The sequence below is a fragment of the Homalodisca vitripennis genome, chromosome 1, assembly GCF_021130785.1.
Source record: "Homalodisca vitripennis isolate AUS2020 chromosome 1, UT_GWSS_2.1, whole genome shotgun sequence".
Lineage (NCBI taxonomy): Eukaryota > Metazoa > Arthropoda > Insecta > Hemiptera > Cicadellidae > Homalodisca > Homalodisca vitripennis.
Genome location: NC_060207.1, coordinates 113,735,495 through 113,763,404, shown reverse-complemented (window position 1 = coordinate 113,763,404; position 27,910 = coordinate 113,735,495). Strand labels below are relative to the sequence as shown.

The following is a 27,910-nucleotide window of genomic DNA, read 5'->3' as shown; positions in this document are numbered from 1 at the left end:
CCGTTCATCTGGATGCTGGTTTTTCTTGGCGTCAGCATGTGGAGGCCCTTTGCTCTAAGCTCAACTCGATATTGTTTTCCTTAAGATGTCTTTCAAATTTTCTGAAAAGTAGTTGCACTGAAAATGGTATATGATGGTTACTTTTCCTCTGTGATGTCATATGGCATAATGTCATGGGGAACTGCTTCATCTTCTCTGTTACAAAGAGTATTCAAATTGCAAAAGAGGGCTATTCGTTTAGTGTTTGGGTTGAGGGGCCTGGAGAGCTGTAGGCAAGTGTTTCACCAAGAACGTATACTAACCCTCCCCTCCATTTTTATCTATTCCGTATCAATTTACACTTTTAAACACATTACCGATTTTCCTACCCACAATCATATATATCCCACCAGAAATAAAAATAGTTTAACAGTACCCCATCATAGTAATAATATGTTCCGCAAATCAATAGAATATTTAGGACCTACAATTTATAACAGATTGCCAGATTATTTAAAAGCCAGCACTTCACTTGCATCTTTTAAAAACAAACTAAAAGACTTTCTTGTGAAAAACTGTTTTTACTCACTCTCTGAATTTTTGTGCCCCACCCAACCTTACAAGTAAAACTATTATTAGTACTATTTTTCAATATATTTTTAATTTGTAGTTTTACCAGATATAGCAATATTTTTAGTATTTAGTTATTTTATACATATTGACAATTCTCGATACATGTTAATGTTAATGAGAAATAAATGATTTTGATTTGATTGATTTGATTTGATTTGATATCAAATAACCATCTGTGATTAATATAAATTAACATTTTTTTTTACAAGTGTTAATCTGTTCCAGACGACATGAGCCATACACTGTAGAGTGACAGAGAGGCAAGATGGATCCGAGGGAGGACCTCGGACTGCGGGAGGCTGCGGTCAGCGTGCGGAGAGCCTACAAGAGGTTCTCGCCCACCTCCGTGGTACTGCGTGGCCTCGACATGACTGTGCTTGAAGGTACAATGTAAGTCGAGGTTGTAGCTTGGTTATCATTCGGGATGTTAGGAATACATTACAGAATAACATAAGAAATTGACAGAGCTAAAGTTAAAGGTATATATAAATATCTAACAAGTTGTTCTCTATATAAGTGTAACAAATATCGACATGGAAAGACCATGATATTTGACCACGCTACGAGTTAGGCCTTATTCTGTCCGCTACGGACCTGAGCGAAGATGATTTAAAATAGAATAAAAGGAGAAGTCGGTACAGTAAAAGGTATTCAGTTATTATTGATAACAGGTATCATAGTACACAAACTAAGCACGGTTTCCACTCCCCCAAAAAAAGTAATAATTTGACTGTGAGACAATGAAATCTTCATATAAATGTCTTACAATTTTAACTAATTGACCAGTTGATGATGGATGGACTCATAAATTTTCAAGTACCAACCACGTTTTGTTCAACTAGTCATTTCTATCACTTGTTGGATGAAGGAGAGTGTTGAGAGTCAAATGTCTCTAGAGTAAGTTAGTGACTATGTTAATTCCATAAAATATGTTGACTATAATTGAAGTTCGAATTTCAAATCTTTTCAGAGTGACCTATTTTGGAAGCAGTACTCAGACATTGATTTTGTAGGTCACATTGGTTTTGTCTCATCAAATTACTGTGAGGTCACTCGATAAGTCAATCCGCTAAAGAAGCGATTGTTGGCTTCACCAACTATGTTGGGGTAGGGTTTAGTTTTTAAACCATAATTCATCCATAAATGCTATGTTAGGGATGGATTATGGATTTCAAAGGACATTTAAATACTCTCAATTTAGGAGTTGGTAGGACATTTTTGAAAACTTTGTATTCAAGATCAGTTAAAAGTTGAATTAGCTCATAAAATAAAGGTTCTAAAAACATTCGAGAATAAGTCAAATGTATGCAAATGTCAAGTTTTGTTATATTCTTACAATAAAACACACTTAAACTTCAGAAAAATGTTTCTACAGTGTAAAATAGTTAATGTGATGCAAGGACATCTTTTGAGGTTATTACAAAGTTTATCATATTGTTGCTGTCGTAAAGCAATTGTTAATGCTATACATGGAATTACATTACTATAGTATAAGGTTTTTAATTAAACACGGCAACGAAATTACTGTAATATAATTGTAATAATTTTATGCACGCTTGTAAGGTTTGCATTGAAATATTCCTAGTCAAAAGCAATCTCCAATAACAATTATACGTGAAGTTAACTTGATATATCCAATAAATAAAATAATTTTGTCATACGTATGTCTCCATATACATTAGAGGTCACATATGCAGACAGACTTTGCTTTGTTGTAGTTCTATTGTCGGCAAAGGTCACCAGACAGTAATCAATTCTTACCTTTGTCTTCTTACAATGCCATACTCAGCTTGTTATTACTACTTGTTATTTTCGCTTGTTATTGCATGACGAGTAAAACACTGATTCAAATTACTTTTCTAAGAACAGTTAATAAATCACGTACCGAGAATTATTCTAAAAATAAACGTGACGAGGGTCAGTTATAGGTTTTGAGATGAGAGTGCGTTTTATGGTTTGTTCTTTACACGTTGTCGTTTAAGCTTGCTCTAGCATTACAGATGTGTTTATTATAACTGTAGCCTACGATTATAGTAGGGGAAAGGGCGTTAATAACTTGTGTTTTGCTATTGTTAGGCTTTCTACCTCTAAAGTCATGGGAAAAAAAGATATTGCGATTATATAAGTGAATTTCTATATGTCAGAGTTAAAGTCACCAATTCATTTTGCTTATTCATTTTGGGGATCACATATAATAGTTCCACCTTAGTTTTAAGTTTTAAATACAATTATTTTCATAATCAATAGCTATTACAAAAATTTAAATGTTTTAAGAATTACTGTTACATCTCTTTAGATGGATATGTTGCCGTTAATATATTTAAATTTCCATTTCCTCGAAATTATCGTAAAACGTTTTGAATGATAAGTTTGGGTGAAAATTAAGTAAACTTCTTTCGAGGATTTTTGTATTATTTTACATACAATATGTATTATTTTAAGATTTTTACTGTCAATGAGTTTCGCACACAATGATTGTTACATACAAATTAATTTAAAATAATACAAAAAATATTTAACTTTTTTAAATATAAACTTTTATGTCTAATACGTTTGTTAACGATTATCCCAGCAGGATTGAGCTTTGCAATGAGAATGCCTTGAATAAAAATATTTCGCACTATCTTAAAATATACATTTGTTCGTTGGTTCATTAAAAACATTAATATCAAAAAGCGTAAATATAATATTATTCCTTACGTTACTCTTTTTTTTGTATTTTGTAGAGTAGGTTTGAGATGTAAGAGAAACAGTTGTATTAGGTACAGCCTAGTTTAGCTTCACATAACAATAACCAAGCATTAACATTTCAGTTGAGGTATAAATGTATCTTCCTCAGCGTGGATTCACGTAGTCATGACGTACTGTTACTTGAATTGATTTCTGATTTGTTGTCAGTTGAACTTAGTGTCTAGTTCAGAGTTGAGATTTTCAAGAAACGATCAAGTACACATGACTGGTATTGTGAGAAAATAACGTAGGTATTTGATTTTACAATTTCAGAATTTAAGGCACACAATGTTAATTTACATTTTTAACACAGCAGTGATTGAATTAAAATTAACATATAAGAAAGTTTTTCCATATTCCAGAGTCTAGATTTTGATAAGAAATTTATTAGTTGAAATATAATGTTATAATGCTTTATGGGAATTACTGATCGGTACTCGAAGATAACTAGAAACTTATAGTTTTGCAATACTACGTTGCTTTATATTGAAAGCGACCCAGGTCATTGGTTACGTAATTAATCACATTATGTGCTGTTCTAGATACGGTCTGCTGGGACCGAGTGGTTGCGGGAAGACCACCCTCCTGAGATGTCTCCTGGACAGGACCCAACTGGATGCTGGAGAGATCTACGTCAAAGCGAAAGAGCTGCGAAACATCGGCTACATGCCGCAGGTAAAGAATGTTAAAAACACTGTAAAAATCTAAAATATTATTTCCTCAGTAAAGAACAGTTTTTCAAGTAAAAAATATTGGTGTAAACAAGTTTGTATAAAAGTGCAATGTATCAAATTCACATTTTAAATCTCATTGCAAATGCTTCCTGTTAACAAAACTTTATAAAAAGATAAGAACCACACGAATGAGAATTATGAATAATTAATTGCTTAAAAACGTTCTTGAATTAGTTTATCATGAATAGTCTTTGGTATATTTGATCCTAATATTCCTAAAATTTGTGAAATATAATAAGAAAATCTAGTAGTATAGGAGGCTTTTACAGGATTTTATGAAGAGTTGTAAGATACCTGAACCTTAGTTAACATTTTATATTTAAACCTTATAAGCTGAAACCTATCCTATATAATGTAGTATATACTTAGACGACATCATGAAATTATTATTGCATGATATTTTTACCGTAGGAGCTGGCGCTCTACCAGGACCTGACAATTGCGGAAACGTTCAATTTCTACGGTCGTTTATTTGGGATGCACTGGGGTCACATCGAGGACAGAGGACTCGATCTGCTCAAATTTTTGGACCTGCCTGAAAGCGAAAGGTTTATTGGCCATTTAAGGTATGTTTCTAGCTATTTACTCGTTTTATTATTTCAATATACCTCTCTTTATCAAACACTCAATCTCTACCAAAGAATCTATAATGTGAGGTTTTGTCCATAAGAATTTTAATACTATTGTGAAAGTGACAACAAAGATCTAACTGCCCTTTATAATAAACTTCACACGCTTCAAAAAGCAGCCTGAGGAGTTTACAACTATTGAATGCTCTGTATATGCAATAAAACACTCACTTATACAGAAAAGCTTAGAAAATTTCTGTAAGTGGGATAAATTTAATTGTCAGTCATTACAATTATTTTATAGCCATTGTTATGCCAACTTCGAACACAGGGACATAAGAAGGCAAGTTTGTTTTAATAATGGTAAGCCACACATTTTCTGTCAAAGAAAGAAACATTTACCATATTTTTACTGTGTTATAATGATTAATGTTATGAAAAAAAAAACGGTTTTAGAAAATAGTATAACATTTAAAATATAAATACTCGGATGATAATGATAATAAATCATTGATTTATGCATTACACATATCTGCTGTATTGACAACACTTTATCCTCTTTAACGTACACCTTACATAAATAAATATATATATATCTTATTGAGGTAATAATAGAATTAGTAAATATATGTAACTGAAAAATGTGAACAATGAAAGAGGTTTGTAAAGTTGTATTTCTTTAATTTTCTGTTCAATAAAGTATAATTGCAATTCATATAAAAAATGAAAATGTAGGTTTTTCTAAATGTTATACATAATTCTGAAATAAATAGAACTACTTATAAACAATAAATAATACTAAAACTATGTACTTATTGGCAGATAAAAACTACTTTCTAATAATAATAATAATAATAATAATAATAATAATAATAATAATAATAATGAAGTGTCATTAGAAATAACATTCAGAGATTAGGTCCCATCTATACTGACTGACAAGAAGGCTACAAAAAATGTTCTATTGTTCACCAATACCACCCATTCACGACTAACATAAATTCGATATCTGTTAATTATTTTAAACTAATATTAGGTACTGCAACTAGCAACGAATTAAGCCTTCTTTTCCTTTGTTACGCCATATTTAGGGATTTGGCAATACAATGATAATGACAGAAATACATTACTTCAAAATTTAAGCAATCGTTTTGATTTCCAGTCTTACACACTACAAAATTTTATTTGATAACCTTAGTATAACTATTGAATATTTTGTTAAAAAATAATGTAAAAAAGGAGCTGAAATGTTGTCGATTTGTCTAGTGGTGGACAGGTTAGGAGAGTGTCCTTCGCCATCGCTTTGCTGCACGATCCTCAGCTTCTGATCCTCGACGAGCCTACGGCCGGGGTCGACCCTATCCTCAGTGCCTCGTGAGTTCATTAAACATATTTACCAGAATTGGGTACTAAAATTATGTGAATGATTAAAAAAATTAGTTACTCATAAAAATGAACCAGTAGAGAACCTTTTAAAAACGGCTCATGTACTCAATATAACTTTATACAAAAACTATATACTCATGCTGCACTGAAATAAATACATGTTTCCATTCTATGCCCGGATCGCTCCTACATACTCCTGATGTATTTTACCTTCTTATTAAGAAGTCATGTAATACCAGTTTGTGGCTGCTTGTTAATGATCAATATTAGTTATCCGTATGAAATGTGGTGTTTTTATTTGTGTCCTCAACAATATAAAGGGGGAAACTAACGATCATGTTGTTGCTTCGTAGCAATGTGTGTGTTGAATGGGTTCAGTCTGATCAAATAAGTGAATGCAGTTAGTTCATGTATTTGTAAAACATTGTTCCTTTTGGATTATGATCTATCATATGATACGACCTGTACAAAAAGTCTTTCTGGTCCTTGATTTTATTTCTGCTCTCAGCTTCCCCATAGAATTAGAATATAGGATATTATGAACTCCTTCTTATGTATCAAGTCTTGCTAGTCTTGAAAGTTTTTTTCAACAGTAGTACTACGTGAAAATCGAAATGATAATTTTGAGTAATTCTTACATTAACACCCTATATACCATGATTCTGAACACTCATGTCATATACTGTCTCCCCAAAGAAAAAGTTAATTTACCCAAAGTTTCTCATGATGATCACAGTAATAAAAATATGAGATTTGAAAACTACTACAATCCTTTCCAGTCCTCCAATCTTGGGCATGCCTTTTTGATGATTCAACCTTTTAAGTTACTTATTTCCGAAAGTTAATTAAAAGTAGGATGTGAATAGTAAATAAAAAATGTATAGGAAAACGATGTTTTCAAGGAACATAAAAATTGATGTAAAATTGTATATTGTATTCTAGATTAAATCCCTCAACTCTATCACATAGGTTCAAATAAAGTTTTTACTTTATATACTATGTTTTACTATAATATAAATACTACAATTTTCTGTTACAGGATATGGGAGAGGTTACTGAAAATGGCAGTCAGTCAGAAAAAAACTATAATCATTACTACTCACTACATAGAAGAAGCTAGACAAGCACACACAGTGAGTTACATATTATGAGGTCAACTGACGAAATATATTACAACTTAGCCCTGTTAAGTTTATATTTCATTCATGTATTTATAATAACATGTGAGGCAAATAATTATTTTCAGTTTGACGCAGCTTTAAAACATGTTTTCATGTTTAAATATGTTTTCTTATACGTGTAAGACCATGCTCATGCATAACCGTCGAAAATGTCTACTAGGCTATTGTGACACAACTTGATATGCAGATGTATATTATAAATATAACACTCAGATATGTAATGTTATTGGTATTTATTCAAAACTTTCTAAAATCGTTCATCCAAATTAATATGTTTGTTAAATTTGAATTACTTTACGTCTTATTTTATTAACTAAATAAGTCTTTATACTAAGTCTACTTAATTATTTTAAGGCATTTAATTTATTCTAATCTTTTGCACATTTCTCAACACGCACCTCTGTTTCAGCTATGTTTATTTCTGGATTTCCTGACTTCCTGTGTTTAACCTCTTTCGTACTTTTTTCTTTCATGTATAATTTGTGTTTTGTGTTGCACTACGCACTTTTCAACGGACGTTTAATTTCAATTGCATCTGGTAAAGTCGTAATATTTGGTAGCTATGTGATTAATTCAGATCATCACAATATTGGCCTGGGTCAAATCCCGTTTTGGGCACATAATTTTCATATGATACCAAATAATCATATGAGCCTAGACTAAATTAATATGGTAAATTAATTAGGACAAGAGTTCCAGGCTATTCAAAACATTGTCTTTCAAAACTGAGTCCAAAAGTCGTAGTGAGTAGTTAAAGTAAATGTACTTGTTTTATATTTAGTATCTAATGTTACTAAATAAAAAGTGATTATCATCATAATCAATAATCATCATCATTATCGTGATTGGAAACTTTCACAATAAACATTTTTATATATTTAAATATGAATTTTATGAAGGCCTTAAAAAGTTTACTGAAAGAGTTTGTGCCGTTTCCCCAATTAAATGTATCTGCTACCTGGTCATTATGCAGTGCATTAGTTCTTAGTTTACCATTATTATTATGAACAATACTCTGTTTTATGTCTTATCCAAACTATCGCATACATCTTTTTAAGTTAATAATAAACTTGGTTTAATTAATTTGTGTTTTAATAAAATACACATGTTTGTACAGTCCCAAATTACAAGTTTTAATAATAGCTAACTGGATACCAATAACTAGTACAGCTATATCGCTATATATTTTTGTTATTAATTGTTTTATGTCAAATTTGTTTAGTGTTATCTATTGTTAGAAACTCAATTCAGCAGTGCTACGGTATACTATGGAGAGTGTTGCCAAAGTCCAACCCAACCACCTTAATATTTAAACGATTGGTAATTTTCAAATGTTACTGAGAATATGAAATAACGTCACCTGAGCACGTTTATTATAAACTTCAAAATTGCCAAGTTTATTCAAAATTTAATTTTAAGATTTTCTTTTACAAAATAGAGTATGAGGGAGAAACTCATACCCAATAAATCGGGTAAAACCTCAAATTAAAGATATTTGCAATAGTTTTCTCTTCTCACCAAACCGGGATGAGTAAGATGTTTTAATTCTATAACCCTATCGTGTAATGACCTCATTTCAAATGTTTTAATAATAAAGGTTAAAATTAAATGAATCTAAGTTATCCCTGTCCCAAAACTCCAAATTGAAATTATATTCTTACTTCTATTTAAATGGCGCCCGTTTAGGAGAGAGAGAGAGATAAAATTGGTCTAATTTGCGTTATGGTTCAGTTTCATTAGGAACTTTATATTGACGTAAATACTCAATGGATCATCATATTTTAAATGTTTCATTTGCATTCCTCTCACTGTTTTGTAAAAGTGGGGAGTAATTTTGAAATAAATAAAAAACATTATTACAAGATTGCAATAAGATATAGATTAACATTTTTATCTTTAGGTGTTTAAAAATGAAAAAGTCACATATTTGTAATATATTATTGTTTAGAAGTCATTAAAAATCTAATTTTAATTTAAGTTTAACACAATTAAAATCAGATGCTTAAACGATGTTTGAACATTTCAAAACGTTCAAAAGTTAAGCTCTGGCGATAGTGTGGGGATAGTAAATCATTAATTAATGGTCAGTGTAACGTGAACCAATAATATGTTGATGAGTGGATGTATAACTGAGAGAGTCCTGTACAGATCTGGCGATAGTGTGGGGATAGTAAATCATTAATTAATGGTCATTGTAACATGAACCAATAATATGTTGATGAGTGGATGTATAACTGAGAGAGTCCTGTACAGATAGGACTGATGAGGCACGGGGTGCTGCTAGCGGAGGAATCGCCTCAGCAGCTGATGGCTCACCAAAACTGCTCTAACCTTGAGCAAGCTTTCCTCCAGCTGAGTCAGCGGCAGCATGACCAGATTCGTGGCTGCGATGATCTCCAGGTACCCACTTCTTTTCAAAACTATCAGATATATGCTGATATGTTTATGCTATTGCACATACTAAAACAGCGCAAAGAAAAATTAACGCGAATTAAACATTTTCTAGAAAAACCGTAAAATGGAACAATTATGTATTAAAAATTGAAAATTTATAATGATAACATGAAAAATACTTGTAGTTGTCGTGAGATGTTATAACAATTTTTATGTGGAAATATTGAATAAATTTTTTTAACAGTACATTGTAATTAGTGTTCCTTCTTTAAGGGAGGAAATCAATTATAACGTCTAAATCTTTGAGTTGAAGTGACCGGTGAGAAATATTCCGCCCACAAAAACCAACCAACGTAAAGTTAGCTGTACAACTGGGAGCATTGGAACTTTAACTACAACTTCATATATACTCACGGCATGGTCGAGTAACATTCAAAGCAATGTTTCGTTACCCGATTTAAGGACTATTGGACTGAAGACTATAGACTTTTTACCCATAGTTCTGTATTTGACACGAATCTATCGAGTTATTGTGATACCTGAAAAGGACCAGTAATTGTTCAATAATAGTTGTTTCATACACTTTTTCGACTGACCATAGGAAATATAAATTTAAGATAATTTTATTTTCATATAACTCCTTTGAGTGGGGTTCAATGGAGCAATTTTAATTATTACGATTCTGAATGTAATTAGTTAAGAAAACAAAGTAGTAATGTCACAAAGAATAGTAATTTTAATGCTCTTAAAATAAGTACGTTAAAGCGATTTGATTGAAATATTCCTCCACATATTCCAAAAAGTATTGAATATTACGATTTGTAAAAAAAATCAGTATTGGGTACTTATAACAGCTTAAATATTGTGATCTCCACAGGAGCCAGAAGACTATCCCTCGCCTAGCCAGTGTCCACGGCCACACCTGAAGCCTACCAGTCTGTGGAATGTTGACAGGTTTCTCGCCCAACTTATGAAAAACTTCGTGTGGAATATGAGAAATATTCCGTAAGTATAACAAAGTTTCGTGTTTTTGTTAAAAGTTTGTCCGATCTCCTTTGAACTATATTTTTATCTCTATGGGCATGTTCGAGGATATTATATTGTTGGAACAATGGGTGGAGGGGGGCCGGTTTGGTTGGTAGTATGACGTAAACCGTACCGATAACAAAGCCAAGTCCAAACCTACTATTTAAACCCGAGCCATCTTTATCTCAAGCTCAGAGTCTAAATCTGTAGGCCTTGCGGCCGTAAAGGTTCTCCAAGGTAAATTGCAGAACACTTAAAGAAGAATTGAGAGGTCGGTGAAAGACCTTAATAGATTGTATAGTAGCCTAGAGAATTGAATCTATGGGGACTTTCGAAGGTGAAATATGTTTTAGTTTTATTATTGCAAGATGAACCTAACCATCCGATACAATATAATACGCAATTCCTTTTTTCTTGTTTTATTTAACGAAAGAATGTTGCCTATTTATTGGTTTCTATTTGAAAGGTTTTAAAATAGGTAATAAAGCCATAAAAGTACAGTTATTTGTTATACTGATCACCAACTAATGTACAAAAGTAACTTGTTATTTTATGCTTTGTAAAAAAGCCAGTTATTAATGGAAAGTTACTAAATATATGGAGGTTATCAAATACTAACATTATTGAAAATAGGAGTTCTCACTTAACATTTTATGAATCTCCTAATCCCATTTGTTATACAAAACAATAATTTACCTCAGTTTACTATTAGTATGATACATTTACTTAATGAAATTATAACTAAAATAAAAATGACCGTTTGAAGTATTTCACAATTCGTTTAATATCACATAGTTTAAAACTATTTTAGGAATTATTTTTAGCAAACGATGTTAGTTATGATAAAACGTTATAGATTCCAAACTCTTGGGAATACCGTACTTTGAGAAAAAGAGCCACTCAAAATATTATTAATCAAACTTCCTAGTCAAAGCTTCTTACAAGCTTTTTTCTCTCAGGTATTCTGTGGACTTTACAAAAATGTCATTGTTGTTGTGATCATTTAAGAGTTATTGAAATAAACGTGAGTGAGTAGTAAATATTATAATGTTCTAGGATGTTACTATTCGTCCTCATGTTGCCTGCGTTCCAAGCCATCCTGTGCAACGTGATCCTGGGGTCCGAGCCCCACAACATGGCCTTGGGGGTGCTGTCCGCTGAGCTGCCTCATGGCCTCTCAGACTGTGAGCATCTGCCGCCCTATAACTGCTCTGCCCAGGGCCCGCCACTCTCCTGCAGCTACCTCGAGGTCCTTCGCCATAAACAGCTGAAACTGGTAGGACACGGTCCCCTTATACAAATAAAACTACATTTAATTTATCTAATAATTAATAATTATAAATATATATCATTATTTAATATTTATATATGTATAAAGATTATAGAAATCTTTATCTATATTGATTACCTGATGGAACTAAAACTGCAATACTTGAGCAGGACCATTGTCTTATACGACAACAGCTTCCTTGCGCGGTAGCAGCGAGTTCCTATGTTTGTTTATTACCTATTATACCAGTTAGCATAAGGTCTGCAGAGCATTTTCTATCAGAACCTATCTAATTTATGTAATATGTAATAAACCAACGGATATTTTCCAGCCGATTTTTAGCTAGTGAAGAATGATATAAATTATCCAAAAACTGACAACTACTGAAATTTAACCGGCGACCCTATTCATCAAGGGTGGTTTATTTAAAATATAACGTTTTATGAAGTGGTAATTCATATACCAAATTAGTTTTAAATTCCATTTCAAGGAATTACATGTGTTATCGTAAATACCCGGGCTTTCATGTTTTAGTATGAAACATAAGACAGGATATTTGATATATGAAGTTACTAACTTTAAGTAATTTAAATTGAACCCACAGATGGGTTTTATTATTAATTCTACACTGAGGAACCTACTCTAAAATTATCAGTCCAATTACTATAAATTCTTTAGAAACTATGAATGCTACTATTAGAGTTTTAACTTGAAAATCAAAATAGTAATCTTTAAATGGATACTTTAAAAATGTGATTCAAGACATCTAAAAGTTATTAGTGAAGACCTCAATATTGTAAGCATGTTGCAGTAAAAATATATGTAACTGATGGATACATTTTACGTACAACGTTAATTATAGTTATAGGACTTTTTTATTTATTGTGTTTGCTAAAACTTATGTCTTAAGGGATTTTTACATAAAAAAGGGGGTGGATTCAATTCTTGAAACGTAGTATTCTACTTGTAACAGTAATGATTCTACCCCAAAATCATAATTCTACTTATTTCCACCTAAAAGCTTAACAACTAGAGATAATTAATCAAACGTGTTCCAACAGAAGATATAGTTAGGCTGATTTTCAAGCAAATACAACTTGATGATATTAGAACCGCCTGTGTTTATATTTGGTTGCTTAACAAAGTAATTTCATTTAATTAACTATCATTTTTTCTTTTACGGTCCAAAATTGTAAACTATGTTCAAATATTTATGACAGAAGATTTCATCCTATTAATAAAAAATAGTATGTATCTTCACGGCTTTTATTACTAACGTGTTTTTCAGTAGCTCTACTGAAGGCTATTTCTTTCTATATCTGGCCGACAGTCGCCCTGAGTACAATGACGCATTGAGACTGCTGTATTTTATATTTTCTATGTTGTAGATTTGACCCGACCTATTGTTTACAGATGTTCGTGAATTAGTTGTCTATAAACTAGCTCTTACCCGCGGCTTCGCCGCAATTTCTCTGCGATATTCTATGCAATTGATTGAATACGAGTAGATCCGATTATCTCAGTAGCTTGATTTATATTGGACTAATGTGGGGAACTTATTATCTAATACGATAGAGTACTATGATATTTTTTAAACGGAATTAGTCGTGTATCATGTATCTGGTATATTCTTCAGTGGTCAATGTTAAGAGGATCAGAGATTAGGCAAAATTGTGAGTAATTCATTGTTATTATTCTGACACAAAATTAATTTTGCTCTTTTGACCCGATACAGTACAATATAGCCCCGATAGTTGAACTACTACAGTAAAGTTTTCTGAATGTTATGAATATATTTTTATCGAAAATAAAAAATAAAAAACTTAAATCAACATCAATAATACTAACACATTTACATACTTATGACAGTTGCCATCCATCCGATAATACAATTGAGTCCAATAATATTTAATAGTTTGATAGTTCATGGTTAAGAAAAAACAAAAATAATAACACATGAATATCATATAACACAGTTTTCATAACCTGTTATATAGAAAATTTCAGAGTCTGAAAAATAAATACGTTTAAAATGGAGGAATACAGTTTATTAATTTACAACATCTGGTTGCCTAGATTTTAAACCTAGCTGATCTACAATTTCAAAACGTCAAAGATATATTTAAATTAAATTAAACATTTAAGTAAAATTAATTTCGAATAAGTTTGGTTATGTTGAATTGCATGCGCAGATAATGGTCTCTCAAAATTTTGGTGAGCTATATGATGATTGGTTATTCTTACTATACTTAAAAGAATGAATGTTTTTCCATTACAACCTTTAGGCAAAATTGACGGATATATATTAGATGTACAGATATTAGGAATAAAACAATCTAAACTTCTGGCTGTGCCTTCCTCTTCAAAAGTCATACATTGGTGCTACATATCTTCACTGTACGTCTAACGATTTCCGAGATAATGCGTGTACAAACATAGCCTACCGATTTACTAATTATATATATATATATATATATATATATATATATATATATATATATATATATATATATATATATATATGAAATTCATGCTTACTTAGCGGACTACCCATATTCCTGCCTTTGTTTGGATCCTCAGTGTTATTTGTCGAAAGATTCAATATCTGTAAACCTGGTACAATACAATGTATGTCCTTGTTCTTCAAACCATGTTTACCAAAGGAATTGTTTATTGTTTTTAAGTTAAGTATGGTATCTCAATTCCAGAAAGAGTTCAAGGACCTAGACAGCGCGCGGCAGTCGGTGGAGCGCGGCGAGTCCTGGGGCTACCTCTACTTCCCCGAGAACTACACGAGGGCGCTCATGGAGCGGATAGAGTCTGGGCAGACCGTGTCAGACCAGGTGCTGGACGAGAGTCTAGTGGATGTCTGGCTGGACATGTCTAGTAAGTAGTGAACTGTTGTGTACACTGGCGCCCTGGCATTTTGTCAAAGGAACCGGATGGCGGAAGTGTGGAATACACTCAGTAAAAGGGAATTTGAGGACTTTTCCGTGTAAATATATTTAAAATAGGCTATCATTTGACGTTTATAACTTTAGTAACGGTTTTAAAACTAATAATATATATTATTTATTATAAACTATGCCTTATCTCATGGTATAAATAAAATAACATTTTATTTTTGATTGATAAATTCGCATAAATGGTTTGTTTGGATTAAATCACAAACCTTTAGTCATACAGAACATATATTCTTATTTAACTAACTCACACTTTCATCACAGCGTGGATTACGTAAGTATGACAGTAACGTGGCAGTCACTGTCATACATACGCTGTATATGCATGTTACTAATAGCGTCTGGACTGTTGTTAATGGCAGATCTGTCATATAATATATAAGTACCTTACAAAGTCAGGAAAATATAGATTTCCGCTTTTACATTTCTCATTTGACCCAAGATATGTAAAATGCACCTCTCTTGGGTGTGCACCAGAGTAAGTAATTATACCAGTCACAAGGATTTTGAGAAGAGGGACGTTAATCATGTTTTATAACTAATTTTTACTTCCAACCAAGGAACTGCAAAAATGTCCCCCAAAATATGAAAATCACTTTATGTGCCGTGAGTGTTAACAAATTACTCATCCCAATAATGTAAACGAATAGGGCAAAACATTTAGACAAAATAAATTTGGCATATCTATGCAGTGACTGTCTTATTAAACGTCTTTAAACAATTTTTACTTCAACATTTTTAATCGTAACAATTTTGTAACTACAAAAATGATTATGGAGTATCAAATACTGTCTATTTATAAGTATGTGACAAATTAAGAAACAATTTTTAAATTGGAAAAATTAATAATATATGGAAATTTCCACTACAGTATTATAATTTCGAATTATTGTTCTTTATACCTATAAAGCTAATAGTTAATTACGTAATTTCTTCTCTTATTGATTTTACGAGGTAAGCAATAACAAGTGTGTAATAAGATGTTTATTATGACTATTATGATTAAATCGTAAACTACTGTTTAACAAATCAGTTGAATTCAGTTATATATTCTCCACGTGATTCTTTAGTTTTTGCCACACTAGCATTAAATAGCTCTTCCGATACGGAAAATCAACTGCCATAATATAAATATACATTCACAGGACTCCATTGGTGGCAATTCATAATAGTGACATCAATAACTTCTTGAAAGTACAAATTTATTTATTTATCATTTTATGTTGATTTTTTGGGAACCTCTTTACAGGTGAGTTGCAGATAAAATGCAATTATGTTATGCACATTGCTGAAGACGTTATAAGGGTAAAGTAATAACATGGCAATTGTTAAATATTACCACGATTTAACTTATATTTTTGTTCATATTGGTTATGAAGAAGACGTATCATTTTATGAGACCATAGTTATCTACTAAATCATAATTCACTTGAAGGTGGCTGTCGTTGATAACCTACAGCTGCAGGACTCTAAGTTCGGCAAACTTAGATAGTCCACATTGAGCTATATAAGTTTGTGCTATCTATAAGACACAACCTCTCACTGTTTTAACAACTTTAACTGCTGGCCGAATGGGGCTGAATAGGACAGCGGACTTAATTCTTCTACAAAACTCAAAATAAATTTCTCAGCATGCTGTACAGTTATAATGTAAAACAAATAATTGAATGATTTTGATTATGTGCAGACCTTTGGGTAAGCTCTATGATCAAGAGGGATATGATCCTTGGTGTTGTGGACTATGTAAAGAACCTCCTGCTGACCTGCAACTTCTCCCCGGAGTTAGCGGACATACCTCTCAAGGTTAGTAACTCAGTGACTTGAGAAAAAAGTTGGAAGCTTAACCGTTGTTTTGTTTATCATTTAATAAGTTTTCATGCTCACATCGTGTTGAAATGAATATTTTGGAATATTTTAGACTCGCTGTGAGGAGTATCAAAATTGTCAATAAATGTTAACCCAAATTGTTTCATCGCGGTTGAACCGAAAAGCAAAGATTATAAAAAAGAAACCACAAATGCAATTAACTTTTCTTTTACAATACGCATAATTATATATATATATATATATATATATATATATATATATTATATTTATATGTGAAGGTCAGGACATTATTAATGTTTTGCGAATATTATGAAAGTAATATAAATGTAAAAAATTAGTGGTAGGGTTAAAGATCTTTATAATAAAATAGAATTCTTTGCTCATAGACAATATAATGTATTTATATGTATATAGAATCTTTAAAACGAGTAGATTCCCAAGCTGAACAACGTAAGAGTTAGCATTTCAGTTTAACAATTCAATATTAAATTTTGAAAGAAAGAAATAACCAATACATTTATTTTAAAGATAAGGAAAATCTAGAAGGTAAGCATATTAGACTTATACTGGTACATAATGATACTCTACTGTATAACCACCATATATAACACATAGTTTACCATATTTGCTAATTGTAACCTATATTAAGTCATATTTTTATAAAGTATAACATTATTCATAGTTGCTGTAATAAATATAAACATATTTGCCAATTTATCATGTTTTGAGAATAGATCGGTTAGAATAACTCTTTAAAACCTGTTTGTTCCAGTTTGAAGAACCAATATACGGGATGATGATACCGAAATTTATTCATTTCTGTACACCAGGCCTCATCCTATCGTGAGTAGTTCACAGCCCTCTAATCATAAAAATATTAATTGTTGCATTTCGCCTACCAGAACTTTCTAAAAATAAATAGTGCAGCAGAAAATAAGACCTATCAACACACTGGTTACATGATTTTGAAACGTTCACATAGAGATACAGAGAGAAAACGTGTGATGTAAATGAGTAATCGTTACATCAATATCCCTGGTAATACTAATTTTAATCGTTTCTTTTCTCGTGTCTGTGTATTATAAGCAGATTAAATAAATCAAGATTATTAAGTAAATCAAAGGAGCATTACACAAATATATAGTATTAAAATTTAATTTGCCGAAAAAATCTACGTTACTTTTCTGTCGCTAGGGACAAGATAGTAACACAAATAAAAACCGAGAGAGTACATTCAGTAGTGCTGTCCTCTGCTAGAGTTGGATAATGTAGGACCTGCCAGTTATTGGGTGGGAATAAATATGTAGTGTACAGTATTATTCAAATAAACTACTTTACAATTATTGAAGATAGGCAGTCAACAGCGAAAATTGTATAAAAGGTAATAACAAAATTGTTTGATAATTTAAAAAAGTGATTTTAGCCTTTCCTGGCAGTGGCCGGATTCTTAGAATATTGTCTGAGGATGCAGACAAATAATGGATGCGCATTTTGATAAATATTTATGCATATTAATGCATTTATGCATTATAAAGTTGATGTAATTTAGAGGGAAATGATTTGGAGCTTTGTCATCTATCGATAAGAAGCACAGTTAATAGATATTCCATCTTAATATTTATTCCGTTGCCCATGCTAGTCTTAGAAACCTTTTCGTCTATTGTGGCCCCGAGATTAGTGGCAAGGAAAGCAGTTTTGGAACTAAGGTTCCATCTTTTGTGTTCGTTTCCCTCCAATAATGAAATGGAGCTGGCAGTTAAATTTTAAAATACTTCCTCAAATATTGCTTGAACTTAATTTAAATTATTACTACAAATGCTTCAAAGTTTAAATTGAAATGCTTTATAAAACTCAAAGTTGTTATGACATTGGATATTCAAAATTATTTATAAAAGTTTAGGAGTTCTTAGGATTCAAATTATATTTAGGATTCTTTAACAATTGTACTCAAAATACTTGAATATAAAAAGTATGATGTACTAGTAGACCTACACAACCATTATTCTTATAGCTATAATTGCCGCTTCAAAGTGAAATTACCTTTGGTATGAATACTATTGTTTGTAAATCTGCTGCTCTGTTGGATATACTATAGTTCATTTTCAGATTTTGTTTCTACTTACCAATAATGTTCACGACTGGCGCGATCATGATGGAAAGAGAAGCCGGTCTATTGGAAAGAAGTCTTATTGCAGGTAAATAGTTTTTGCATTTTATCTTTAGCACATTGCATGTTTTCTGCATAATTTATTCTTATGAAGGAAAAGCTGTATACAATGATTATATCAATGTAAAATATGTTTCAGATATCATAGACTTGATAAAATTTTGATATGTCATCAACTTAACGCCCAATTTTAGCCGTTCATCTACGTTGAAATAATTTGTTTAGTTCAACTTACTTAAAAGGTATACTCAAAACTCATTGGTGAACGGTAGAAAAAGGGTTTGATTCACTTTTTATTATATTATGGTTTTATTCTTTTTTAAACTAGAAACATACATTCCATATTATTTTAGATTTCCATACTGTAAGTATAACTATAATATACAGTTTTTGTACATACATTTGTTCCCAAGACCAACGAAACTAAACAGTAAAATAAACCCTAAAACCATTGATTGAAAGAGCTTCACAATTTTAAAAGAAAACTATAATGGCATCAAATTAAAAATCTGCAAGTCCACCGTTCAGATGTTTTAGTATGATTGATTATAATTATATCTCTGATCAGCCTGAATTATATGTTCCTTAAAAAGTTCAAAACATTTTTTGAAAAGTCTTAAGCAAACTAAAATGTTTGTTATCGTGAGGTATGAAAATTAATACACATTATATTACATAGTTGATATTCTATGAAGAGAAACATTAAGTCATCAAATTTAGTTTAAGGCACGATGTAATAGATGTCTAGCTGTAATACATGTAGGTAATACCTTCACTACTAGTCTATAGTGAGCAAGACCAAACGTCAACGTTTTAATACAGTTTTAATATGTTGTATAATACTGAGTTCAAAAATATTTGTGAATGATATTGGAAATACTCAGGCTAATAAACAAAATACTTGCAAAAAAATGTATAGTGTTATTCATACATAGTTTTAGTGCTGATTATCTAATGTTACCAAAACATACCTCTATAGGGATGACAATCCTGGAAGTGGTGGTGGCCCACACGGTCCTTCAGCTGCTGTTGGTAACGGCACAGAATGTGGTCATCTTCATCTCCTTCTACGTCCTATACTACAACCCGTTCTACGGAAGCCTCACCCTCATCATGGCTCTGGTCTGGCTTGTGGAGTTCATGGGCATTTCTTATGGTGAGAATTGAGCGTAATTAAACAGGATTTGGTTGCTCGTTGAACGCGAATATTTTAGATGCATATATCTTTTGTGCAATAACCCATATTGTCTTTGATTCTAATAAGTCAATTAGGTGGAGTTAGGGATATCAAGCCCTCTTTACAACTCAATCTCAAAACTTTACTAAAATACCCTACTATTATTAACTTAAATACTTAAAATAAAAGTAAATCTTATAATAGTGTTTCTTATCCACGTTTAAATCATTTTCAATTTCATAATACACCCTCTAGCGAAGAATTGATTGAAGTTCACAAATCATAGTTCTATCTGTGTGTAGGAAAATCGCAAGGTTAACAATTAGAAATTGCTAAGGGTATGGTGTTGTACAGGTGGTAAATATTTTTTTATTATTCGGCAATGCACGTTGTTTAGTGATAAACCAAAAAGGGCCTATGGGGTTAATAAGATAGAAATATATTGAAGTATCTCGCAATATGTGCTCGTATAAATTCGGTATATGGTAAGGACTTTCAAAACACGTACGGGCACGAATGTAACTTTAAGGTTTCTACCTTAAAGTAATATATTTCTTTTCAAATTCGGATGTTAACCGACAATCTCAAAATGGTATTATATTAAGCGTTTGATTAAATATTTTTGAGTCCTTAAAGATTATGAGGTTATAATTGCAAAGTTACATATTTTTAAGGTGACCTTCATGAAATGTCCTTCGTACAGATTATTGTTACGTTAAGGAATTACAAAAAAAATGTACGAATGAATGAATGAAAAATGCCTTTATTAAAGAGGCGGAGTTAGGGCTATTGAAAGCCCTCTTTATCACTCAACCTCATATTGTATACAGTAAATTTACAATATTTTAATACAATTGTGGTAAATTATTAACTTATTCTTCAAACAGAAAAAAACAGAATACTTAAAATGCAAAAGAAAAACTAACAATAATTGTTATTGTTGTAATTATAGTGATTATATATATATATATATATATATATATATATATATATATATATATATATATATATATATATACATATAGATGGATATTTTTTGGTTTACGATCGAAAATGTCATGTTGCAGCGTTTCTCTTAGCTGTATTCTTTGACTCTGAGAAGCTGGCCACATACGCAGGGGTCGGCACAATTGTCCTTATGTTCATCATGTGTGGTAAGGCTCAGTTATTACAAAATATAATTTATTATATGGCTTATTTTTAAAATTAATTATGAAACTGAATTGTGAAGACTTTATAAGTATTTTAATTCCAGTATTAATCCTTCTTAGTAATAAAATTTGGCTTTAAATCAATCAAAGAATACAATTTTTGAAATTGTTTACATATATTTACCAATTTTAATACTCAGCTTCCCAGCACTGTTCAAAGTTTATATGCAACGTGTTACGGCTCCTTTTACAAACTTTGAAAATCAAAACTGACATTAATTTACTAATGTTCATTTCACAGTTTCTTAATAAAAAATAATGCATGCGTTAGATGATGTAACATCAATATTTTGGTTTGGTAATACCAAACAAACAGACAAACATAATACAGGAAAAGAAAATATGTTTAGTCCTGTTTGTTTGTTTATTCGGTTTACGGGAACGGTACCTTTTATAAGACTCTCTTTGCTTAAATCAAGTTATAATAATATTCAATCTCACCACAGTTGTTCTCTCATTTGTTGCCTCATGATGAACTGTTGTGCAGGCATCGTGTGGCCCTATCAAGGCATGCACTGGGCGGTGCGCACCATGGTGTCCTACACTCCCTTACAGCCAGCAGTGGAGGCGTACCGAGCCATAGCGGAGCGAGCCTGGGGGCTGGAGAACCCCATCGTTAGGCACGGATTCTGTACCACTCTGGCCTGGATAGCCATATTCTCTTCCGCCACATACTACATCGCCAAGAAGAAAAAGCTGGGAACGTAACAACAACGTACTAACGTGCAATGTTGCTCTCTGTAGATAATATCATTAGATGTAGATAATAGATCCCCGAGATTTTCTATTATCGACCCATTGAGGAAGCGATTCAAATCTTACTAGAGGATGATGCATGGCGTCAGGTCTTTGCTGTTCAAAGCTTTCAGTTGATGTAGTAGACATGTGCTGTTTTGTCTTAAAACATATTTTGTTTTACCTTTTTGTAGGATAAAACAATACAAAAAGCAAATATTTGTTTGTTTTATTGTTAGTTGATCGGGTTTGAGAAGGTTGTTGAATATAGGACAAGAACAGCTATGATATAAACATATTGATCATTTGTTATTGTACTGACTTGTATAAGCCATAATTACAAGCTGAGAGTTGTATTATAAATATTGATCTTATTTTAATACTATTTGTTTAAAAGATTTTAAATTTATTTATGATGGTTTTAATTTTTAACTATCCATTCAATAGCAATGTCATGAAAAATATTTGTAGTTACCTTAATCTAAAAAAAACGGTTTACAATTTCTGACAAATCTAACTGCCGCTGATAGTTTTCCTAAGGCTTAAATTAATAGCTACCTCAATGGGTTCTCGGTCTTTTCTTATAGATCTGTAAAAATGCCAAAGTCGCCATCCATGAACTATAAATCAACGGTTTCTTCCAGGCTGTACCGTGAAGTTCCAAGGATTTGTAATTAATACATATATTTATAATGAAGGAGTACTTTTGTTCCCATAAAAGTGTAAATTATTTTATTATATAAAGTTTTATAAGCTGTTTACGTCTTGTTATATTTGCCCTGCATAATACCTTTTATAGTACTAAAGCGGTTGATGTGTTTTTGAGGTTGAGTGGTAGAGAGGGCTAAATAGCCCTAACTCCGCCTCTTAAATAAAGGCATATTTCATTTCATTTCAAAAGCCGAGTGCCAGTTTGCTATGAGCACCCAATCTGGTTTTTTAAGAAATTCATAAATTAATTTTCCAAAAATAGAAACTGATCGGTAAGTTTAATGGACAAAATATGAAACAATAATTGTCTCAGATTATGTATTACCTAGCATGGTACAGTAATAAGCAACCCCCAGACAAATAATAGTAATATGACCGTCAGATAGCTTGATACAGAGACTAACCTCAACACTGTAAGGGTCTTTATATGGTTATCTGGCGCTGAGTTATCTTTTACTTACGATTTACGACCATTTTAAGAGGAAATAATCATTTCATAGTTTTAACTTTTTTGACACCCTACCATTTTAAACTTCACGAAAACTAGTACGGTGGGCGATTTCTTTCAAAGGTGAAGTATCTATTGATTTTAGTCAAAACACAGTTGTGTGCTGTTATTATGTAAATTGCCCCCAGACATCTGAACTATAATTAGAACTAACTTTCAATTTCAGAATAATATCAATGGCAAATAAAGTATAAAAAAGATAATATTATAGCACGACTGTTTCGAACAAAAAAAATCCATCCCATGAATTGTCCCTATCTGGTTGCTGTGCTTCACTGTTGTCCTTTTTGAGACATCTCAAGGTTTACATCATATCTGTTATACACTAACACTATTGAAGTTGTTTAGGAAGTTGGCCCTACAAAGATGAATAAACATAATTTTATTAAAGTTACGATGGAGTAAAGATATTAACAAGACACCTGCGTCAGAAGTGTTTGATTTGGGAATTCCAGATTTGACGTATATTGCTATGTTATATACAGAATGTTATAAATGTTACTGAATCAACATAATGAGAGTGAACGACTCTAGTATTTAATGAAATCTGCTCTAAGCTTGTCTCTCAGATAGTAAAGATTAGTATAATCTTAAAGAATTCTCATAAAAAGAAACATGAATCATCTACAAAATGAATTATAACGTTCTTCACAATTATTATTCCAGTTTCTGGATAACATTGCAGAACCGCCCAAGGACGCTCCTTTCTTTATGATAATAATGCATTTGAACAATAAATTGTAGGAAATGGGAGATTCTTAAAATATGAATGTAAGTTTTTAACTGAAATCTGTGATGTATTAAATAATGAACTATTTATTAGTTAGGCAAAGAGAATACATGATAATAACATAAATCACTGAAATGGTTAAGAAAAGTGGCTCATATTTATGGTTCATATATTTATTTACATATAAACTCATGTTTATTTTTAGACTGAAATTTAGAGACGTGTTATATGTAAATATGGTAATACAAAATAGGCTGACGAGTGTAGTGAAAACTTTTGGAAAAATTTAAATAATTTTTGATCTTTAATATCTCTATAAATATTTCCTTATCCCTTTCAATGTGTCATACATTTGTTGAAACTATTATTTGATAATAATAAGTTTACACATAGATACATTTTTATGGTAGTGAATTTAAAAAAACAGGTCCGTTTCACAAAGTCTGGACTTAATAAACATCTTCGCAGTAAGGTTAAATAATTTTAATGCGTTTAAAACAGTTCTAAAATACTATATTTTACAAACAACGTGTGGCAGAGGTCATCAGAGTTTACTTTAACTTAAATTTATTGGCAAACATCTATAGGAATCGAGTGGCAAGCGTAATAAATAATCACAAGTTAGTAGGTGTATTGGAAATCCATTATCGATTCGAACAATAAAGAATGTTACAGAGATATAAAATTATTTTAAAACAATAACAATATGACTTAAAAAATTAATAATAACAATATTATACATTAATAGAGTATTTGATATACTCTTTAAAAATCAAAAATAACGAATGTTAGTATTGAAATAACAAAAAATATAACAAACACATAAAAACATAAAGCTAATTAGAACACACTTTTCTTAAACCTATCAACAATATTAATTCTGAGAGCTCAATTGAAAACATCACATAATTTGGTACTAGTACTATAGAAGGCTGTATAAAATGAAAATTAAAGTAATATACAGCTGTATAAAACTATATGTATATACATAAACACATTTAAAGTGTATGTTTAAGAGAAAGTACGTGTGGAGTTTGGCACATAATACATTTCTTGTGCCTTCTGACTAGTTTTAGTAGTTGCCCAATGTGTAACGGTAGAGGGCCGTGGCTAAGATGTAACATTTTACACTGAAACATAAATCGGGAATTTCGATTCTTTCTATTTATACTCAACCACTCAGTCAAAGGCCGACAAAATTAGGCTAAAGATACTAAAGAACGAAATGAATAGAACATTCATAGTATTGAGAAAATCGTACAGACCGGCGTCCCAATATGGTCATAAGAAGTTCATCTAGAACTAGCCACGGATCTCTATTGTTACACATCGGGCAATCACTGCAATCTACGCTGAAGAGATTATTACAATATACACTATAATCTCTTGTAACCTATCCCAACTATAAGCTGTTAAGTTAAAACCATTCTTCCAATACCAAATGTTATAAGCGTGTTTATAGTTTAATGTCATACAGTATCGTCACAGCGATCAAGAATCTTCACTCAAGTGAAAACGATAGCCGACTAATAACCTATAATCAGTCGTAAATGGATCTACACATCATTGTAAAATCACCTGTGGACTTTCGAAACGTTCAGATGGGAAACTGTCTCTGCCAAACGTCTATTTTTAACTCACTGATCCGCGAACTTCTACAGAAATATGGGTAGCAAAACTCACAACACTTTTGAGGTGTAAAAGAATGACAACCGTTGTAGACTATCGGACTTGTGAATGTTTCGTTTCGTGAATCGTGTCTCTTTCAAACTCAACTACAAACTCTGTAAGTTTTCCCCTCAATTTCTTTCCGGAGAGTGTGGGAGTTCCAAGAACAACAATTCCACAAAAGAACAATTCCATATTGTTGCAATACACACACACACTATATTTTTACAGTTTGAAAAAAGATGTAATTTTTGTAATCATAACTATTTCATATTATGTTGTATTGGTATACTTGGCCTTGAACCTGAAAACAGAAAAATACGATATATGTAGGTTTTCTGTACCATGAACTATGTAAAACCCATTAAAATCTATTTTAATGTAGTTATAAATCCAGTTAATATAATTATGATTTGATACAAGACCAGAGCGGAATTTAAAACGAAAAAAAGGTTAGGCTTTTTGCTAAATGCAATTAACAAAACGGTACAATGTATCATAATCTAAAGGCTGGTCCTCTTTTTGGTTTAAAATAAATAAATTTTATTCATAAATGCTAAACTTTACTTAAAGTTCCTTTGAAGCTTATGGTATATCTGCTAATAAAATAATATGAACGAAATCCTCATATAATTCAGGTATATTTTAAAATATGTCTGAAGAAAAAAAGACAATCAAAACCTTTTCAAGGTGCTAAGTTATAATAAATGCAATATTGTATTCTTTTTTGTTTATAAATATTAGAATTTGAAAGCTTTCAAATATATTTTTATGAATTTTAGCTCTATCATGCAATATGGTGGAAATCTAGATTGAAGAATTTATAAAGTTTAGTCACAATGGATTTTAGACTTGATGTCTTTGGTGTTTGTATCACCAGCACATTAAACCAGAGGGATTTATTTATGCAAGAGCCGTGAGCATTGAGCTTTAGTTGTTCACTAAAATAACCAGGCACTTTAAGTAATGAAAAAATATAAATCAAGTTCAAGGTCTTCATAGGCCAGCCTTGTTTCTCCGTGCTAGCGCGATGGTTCCGAGAAGGAAGATCACGGTCCAGATGGTCGTGGAGAGGAACCCCTTGTAGACGACAGGGTGTGAGAGATGCCAATCCCGCATGACGATGGCTCGGTACGCTTCCACCGCGGGCTGCACGGGGATAGCCCATATTACATTGCGCAAGACACCGTGCATTCCTTCCACCGGCCATATGATGCCTAGAGACGCATAATATTATCATATTTAATATAACTAAACGCGCAATATTGTGTAGCAATGTTCAATACATAAGATGGTCAGTTGCAGGTCCATGGTCATCTTTAAATAGTACCTTATACGTATATATACGGGGTGTCAATTAAGTCTGGAACCTCTTTTTTAATTTTTGAACCATAATAGAAAGAAATACCAAAGTTCACACGTGCTTACTGGTGATAGTAACGCACATATCTGCCCAATTACCGGCCGGATAATCCCTTTGGGGGGCGGTCCACAAGGAGTCAGACAAAATTCTTAAATAGCAGCATAGGTCAAGTTTGGTATCAAATTAAAGGTCTTACTTAGCAGAGTACAGTGCCGCAAACCGGACTTCAAAAGGTGGATTCATTCAGTAGTTATAGCTATTTGAATTTTAAAACAATTGAACAATGTAAATTATTAAGTATTACAAGTAAACACCAATTTTTAAGTACCTGTGATCAAAGTAAGTGTTCAAAATGTTCCCCTCCCATCATCTGACAATGTAGTAATCGAAGCCAGGAATCAATAATTATTACCAATAACACAACTACTGTTAGAATGTGAAAGTGGCAGATTGAGTCATACACATCATCCACAGAAACTTAACGTTTGGGCAGGTATTATAGGAAACCAAATTATGGGCCCATTATTTATCAATGGTAATTTACATGGTGACTCGTATCTAGCAAAGCTCCAAAATGAGATAATTCCTGCACTACAAGCTGCTCTTGGTCGACAATTTCAAAGAATTTATCTCCAACAAGATGGCGCGCCACCACACTTTGCTCTCCTTGTTAGAGAATACTTGGATACAATATTCCTTCACAGATGGATTGGAAGACATGGTGCAGTAGAGTGGCCTGCTCGTTCCCCTGATTTATCTCCGCTGGATTTTTTTTCTTTGGGGATACCTCAAAGATAAAGTTTATCGTACTAAGCCTCGAGATTTGGCGCACCTAAGAAATCTCATAGTCCAAGAAGCTCAAGATATTCCTCGTGACTACCTTCAAAATGCAGTGGATGGCTTTTACAACCGCCTAGGGACACCAAATTAAGTAAGACCTTTAATTTG

The 27,910-nt window shown here is 31.9% G+C and overlaps 2 protein-coding genes across 4 annotated transcripts in view; one reads left to right on the top strand and one right to left on the bottom strand.

Moving 5' to 3' along the window:
- Positions 1-22,740, top strand: part of LOC124369638 (ABC transporter G family member 23-like) — a 56,500-nt gene extending 33,760 nt beyond the window's left edge. For 2 of the 3 annotated variants that reach the window (XM_046827693.1, XM_046827701.1), the window contains exons 2-16: positions 838-1,002; positions 3,885-4,017; positions 4,488-4,642; positions 5,912-6,019; positions 7,071-7,164; positions 9,466-9,612; positions 10,484-10,611; positions 11,689-11,908; positions 14,611-14,788; positions 16,553-16,668; positions 17,465-17,535; positions 18,799-18,887; positions 19,839-20,015; positions 21,104-21,190; positions 21,735-22,740. In XM_046827693.1, coding sequence (XP_046683649.1) covers positions 878-1,002; positions 3,885-4,017; positions 4,488-4,642; positions 5,912-6,019; positions 7,071-7,164; positions 9,466-9,612; positions 10,484-10,611; positions 11,689-11,908; positions 14,611-14,788; positions 16,553-16,668; positions 17,465-17,535; positions 18,799-18,887; positions 19,839-20,015; positions 21,104-21,190; positions 21,735-21,955 — 2,049 coding nt within the window. In that variant the 5' untranslated portion in view covers positions 838-877 and the 3' untranslated portion in view covers positions 21,956-22,740. Of the gene's footprint in view, positions 1-837; positions 1,003-3,884; positions 4,018-4,487; positions 4,643-5,911; positions 6,020-7,070; positions 7,165-9,465; positions 9,613-10,483; positions 10,612-11,688; positions 11,909-14,610; positions 14,789-16,552; positions 16,669-17,464; positions 17,536-18,798; positions 18,888-19,838; positions 20,016-21,103; positions 21,191-21,734 lie in introns of those variants that run through there. The other variant, XM_046827706.1, reaches the window with a different exon arrangement.
- A 1,659-nt stretch (positions 22,741-24,399) lies between these two features.
- Positions 24,400-27,910, bottom strand: part of LOC124369629 (ABC transporter G family member 23-like) — a 28,963-nt gene continuing 25,452 nt past the window's right edge. Inside the window, exon 16 of the mRNA XM_046827684.1 lies at positions 24,400-26,816. Coding sequence (XP_046683640.1) covers positions 26,596-26,816 — 221 coding nt within the window. The 3' untranslated portion in view covers positions 24,400-26,595. The remainder of the gene's footprint in view (positions 26,817-27,910) is intronic.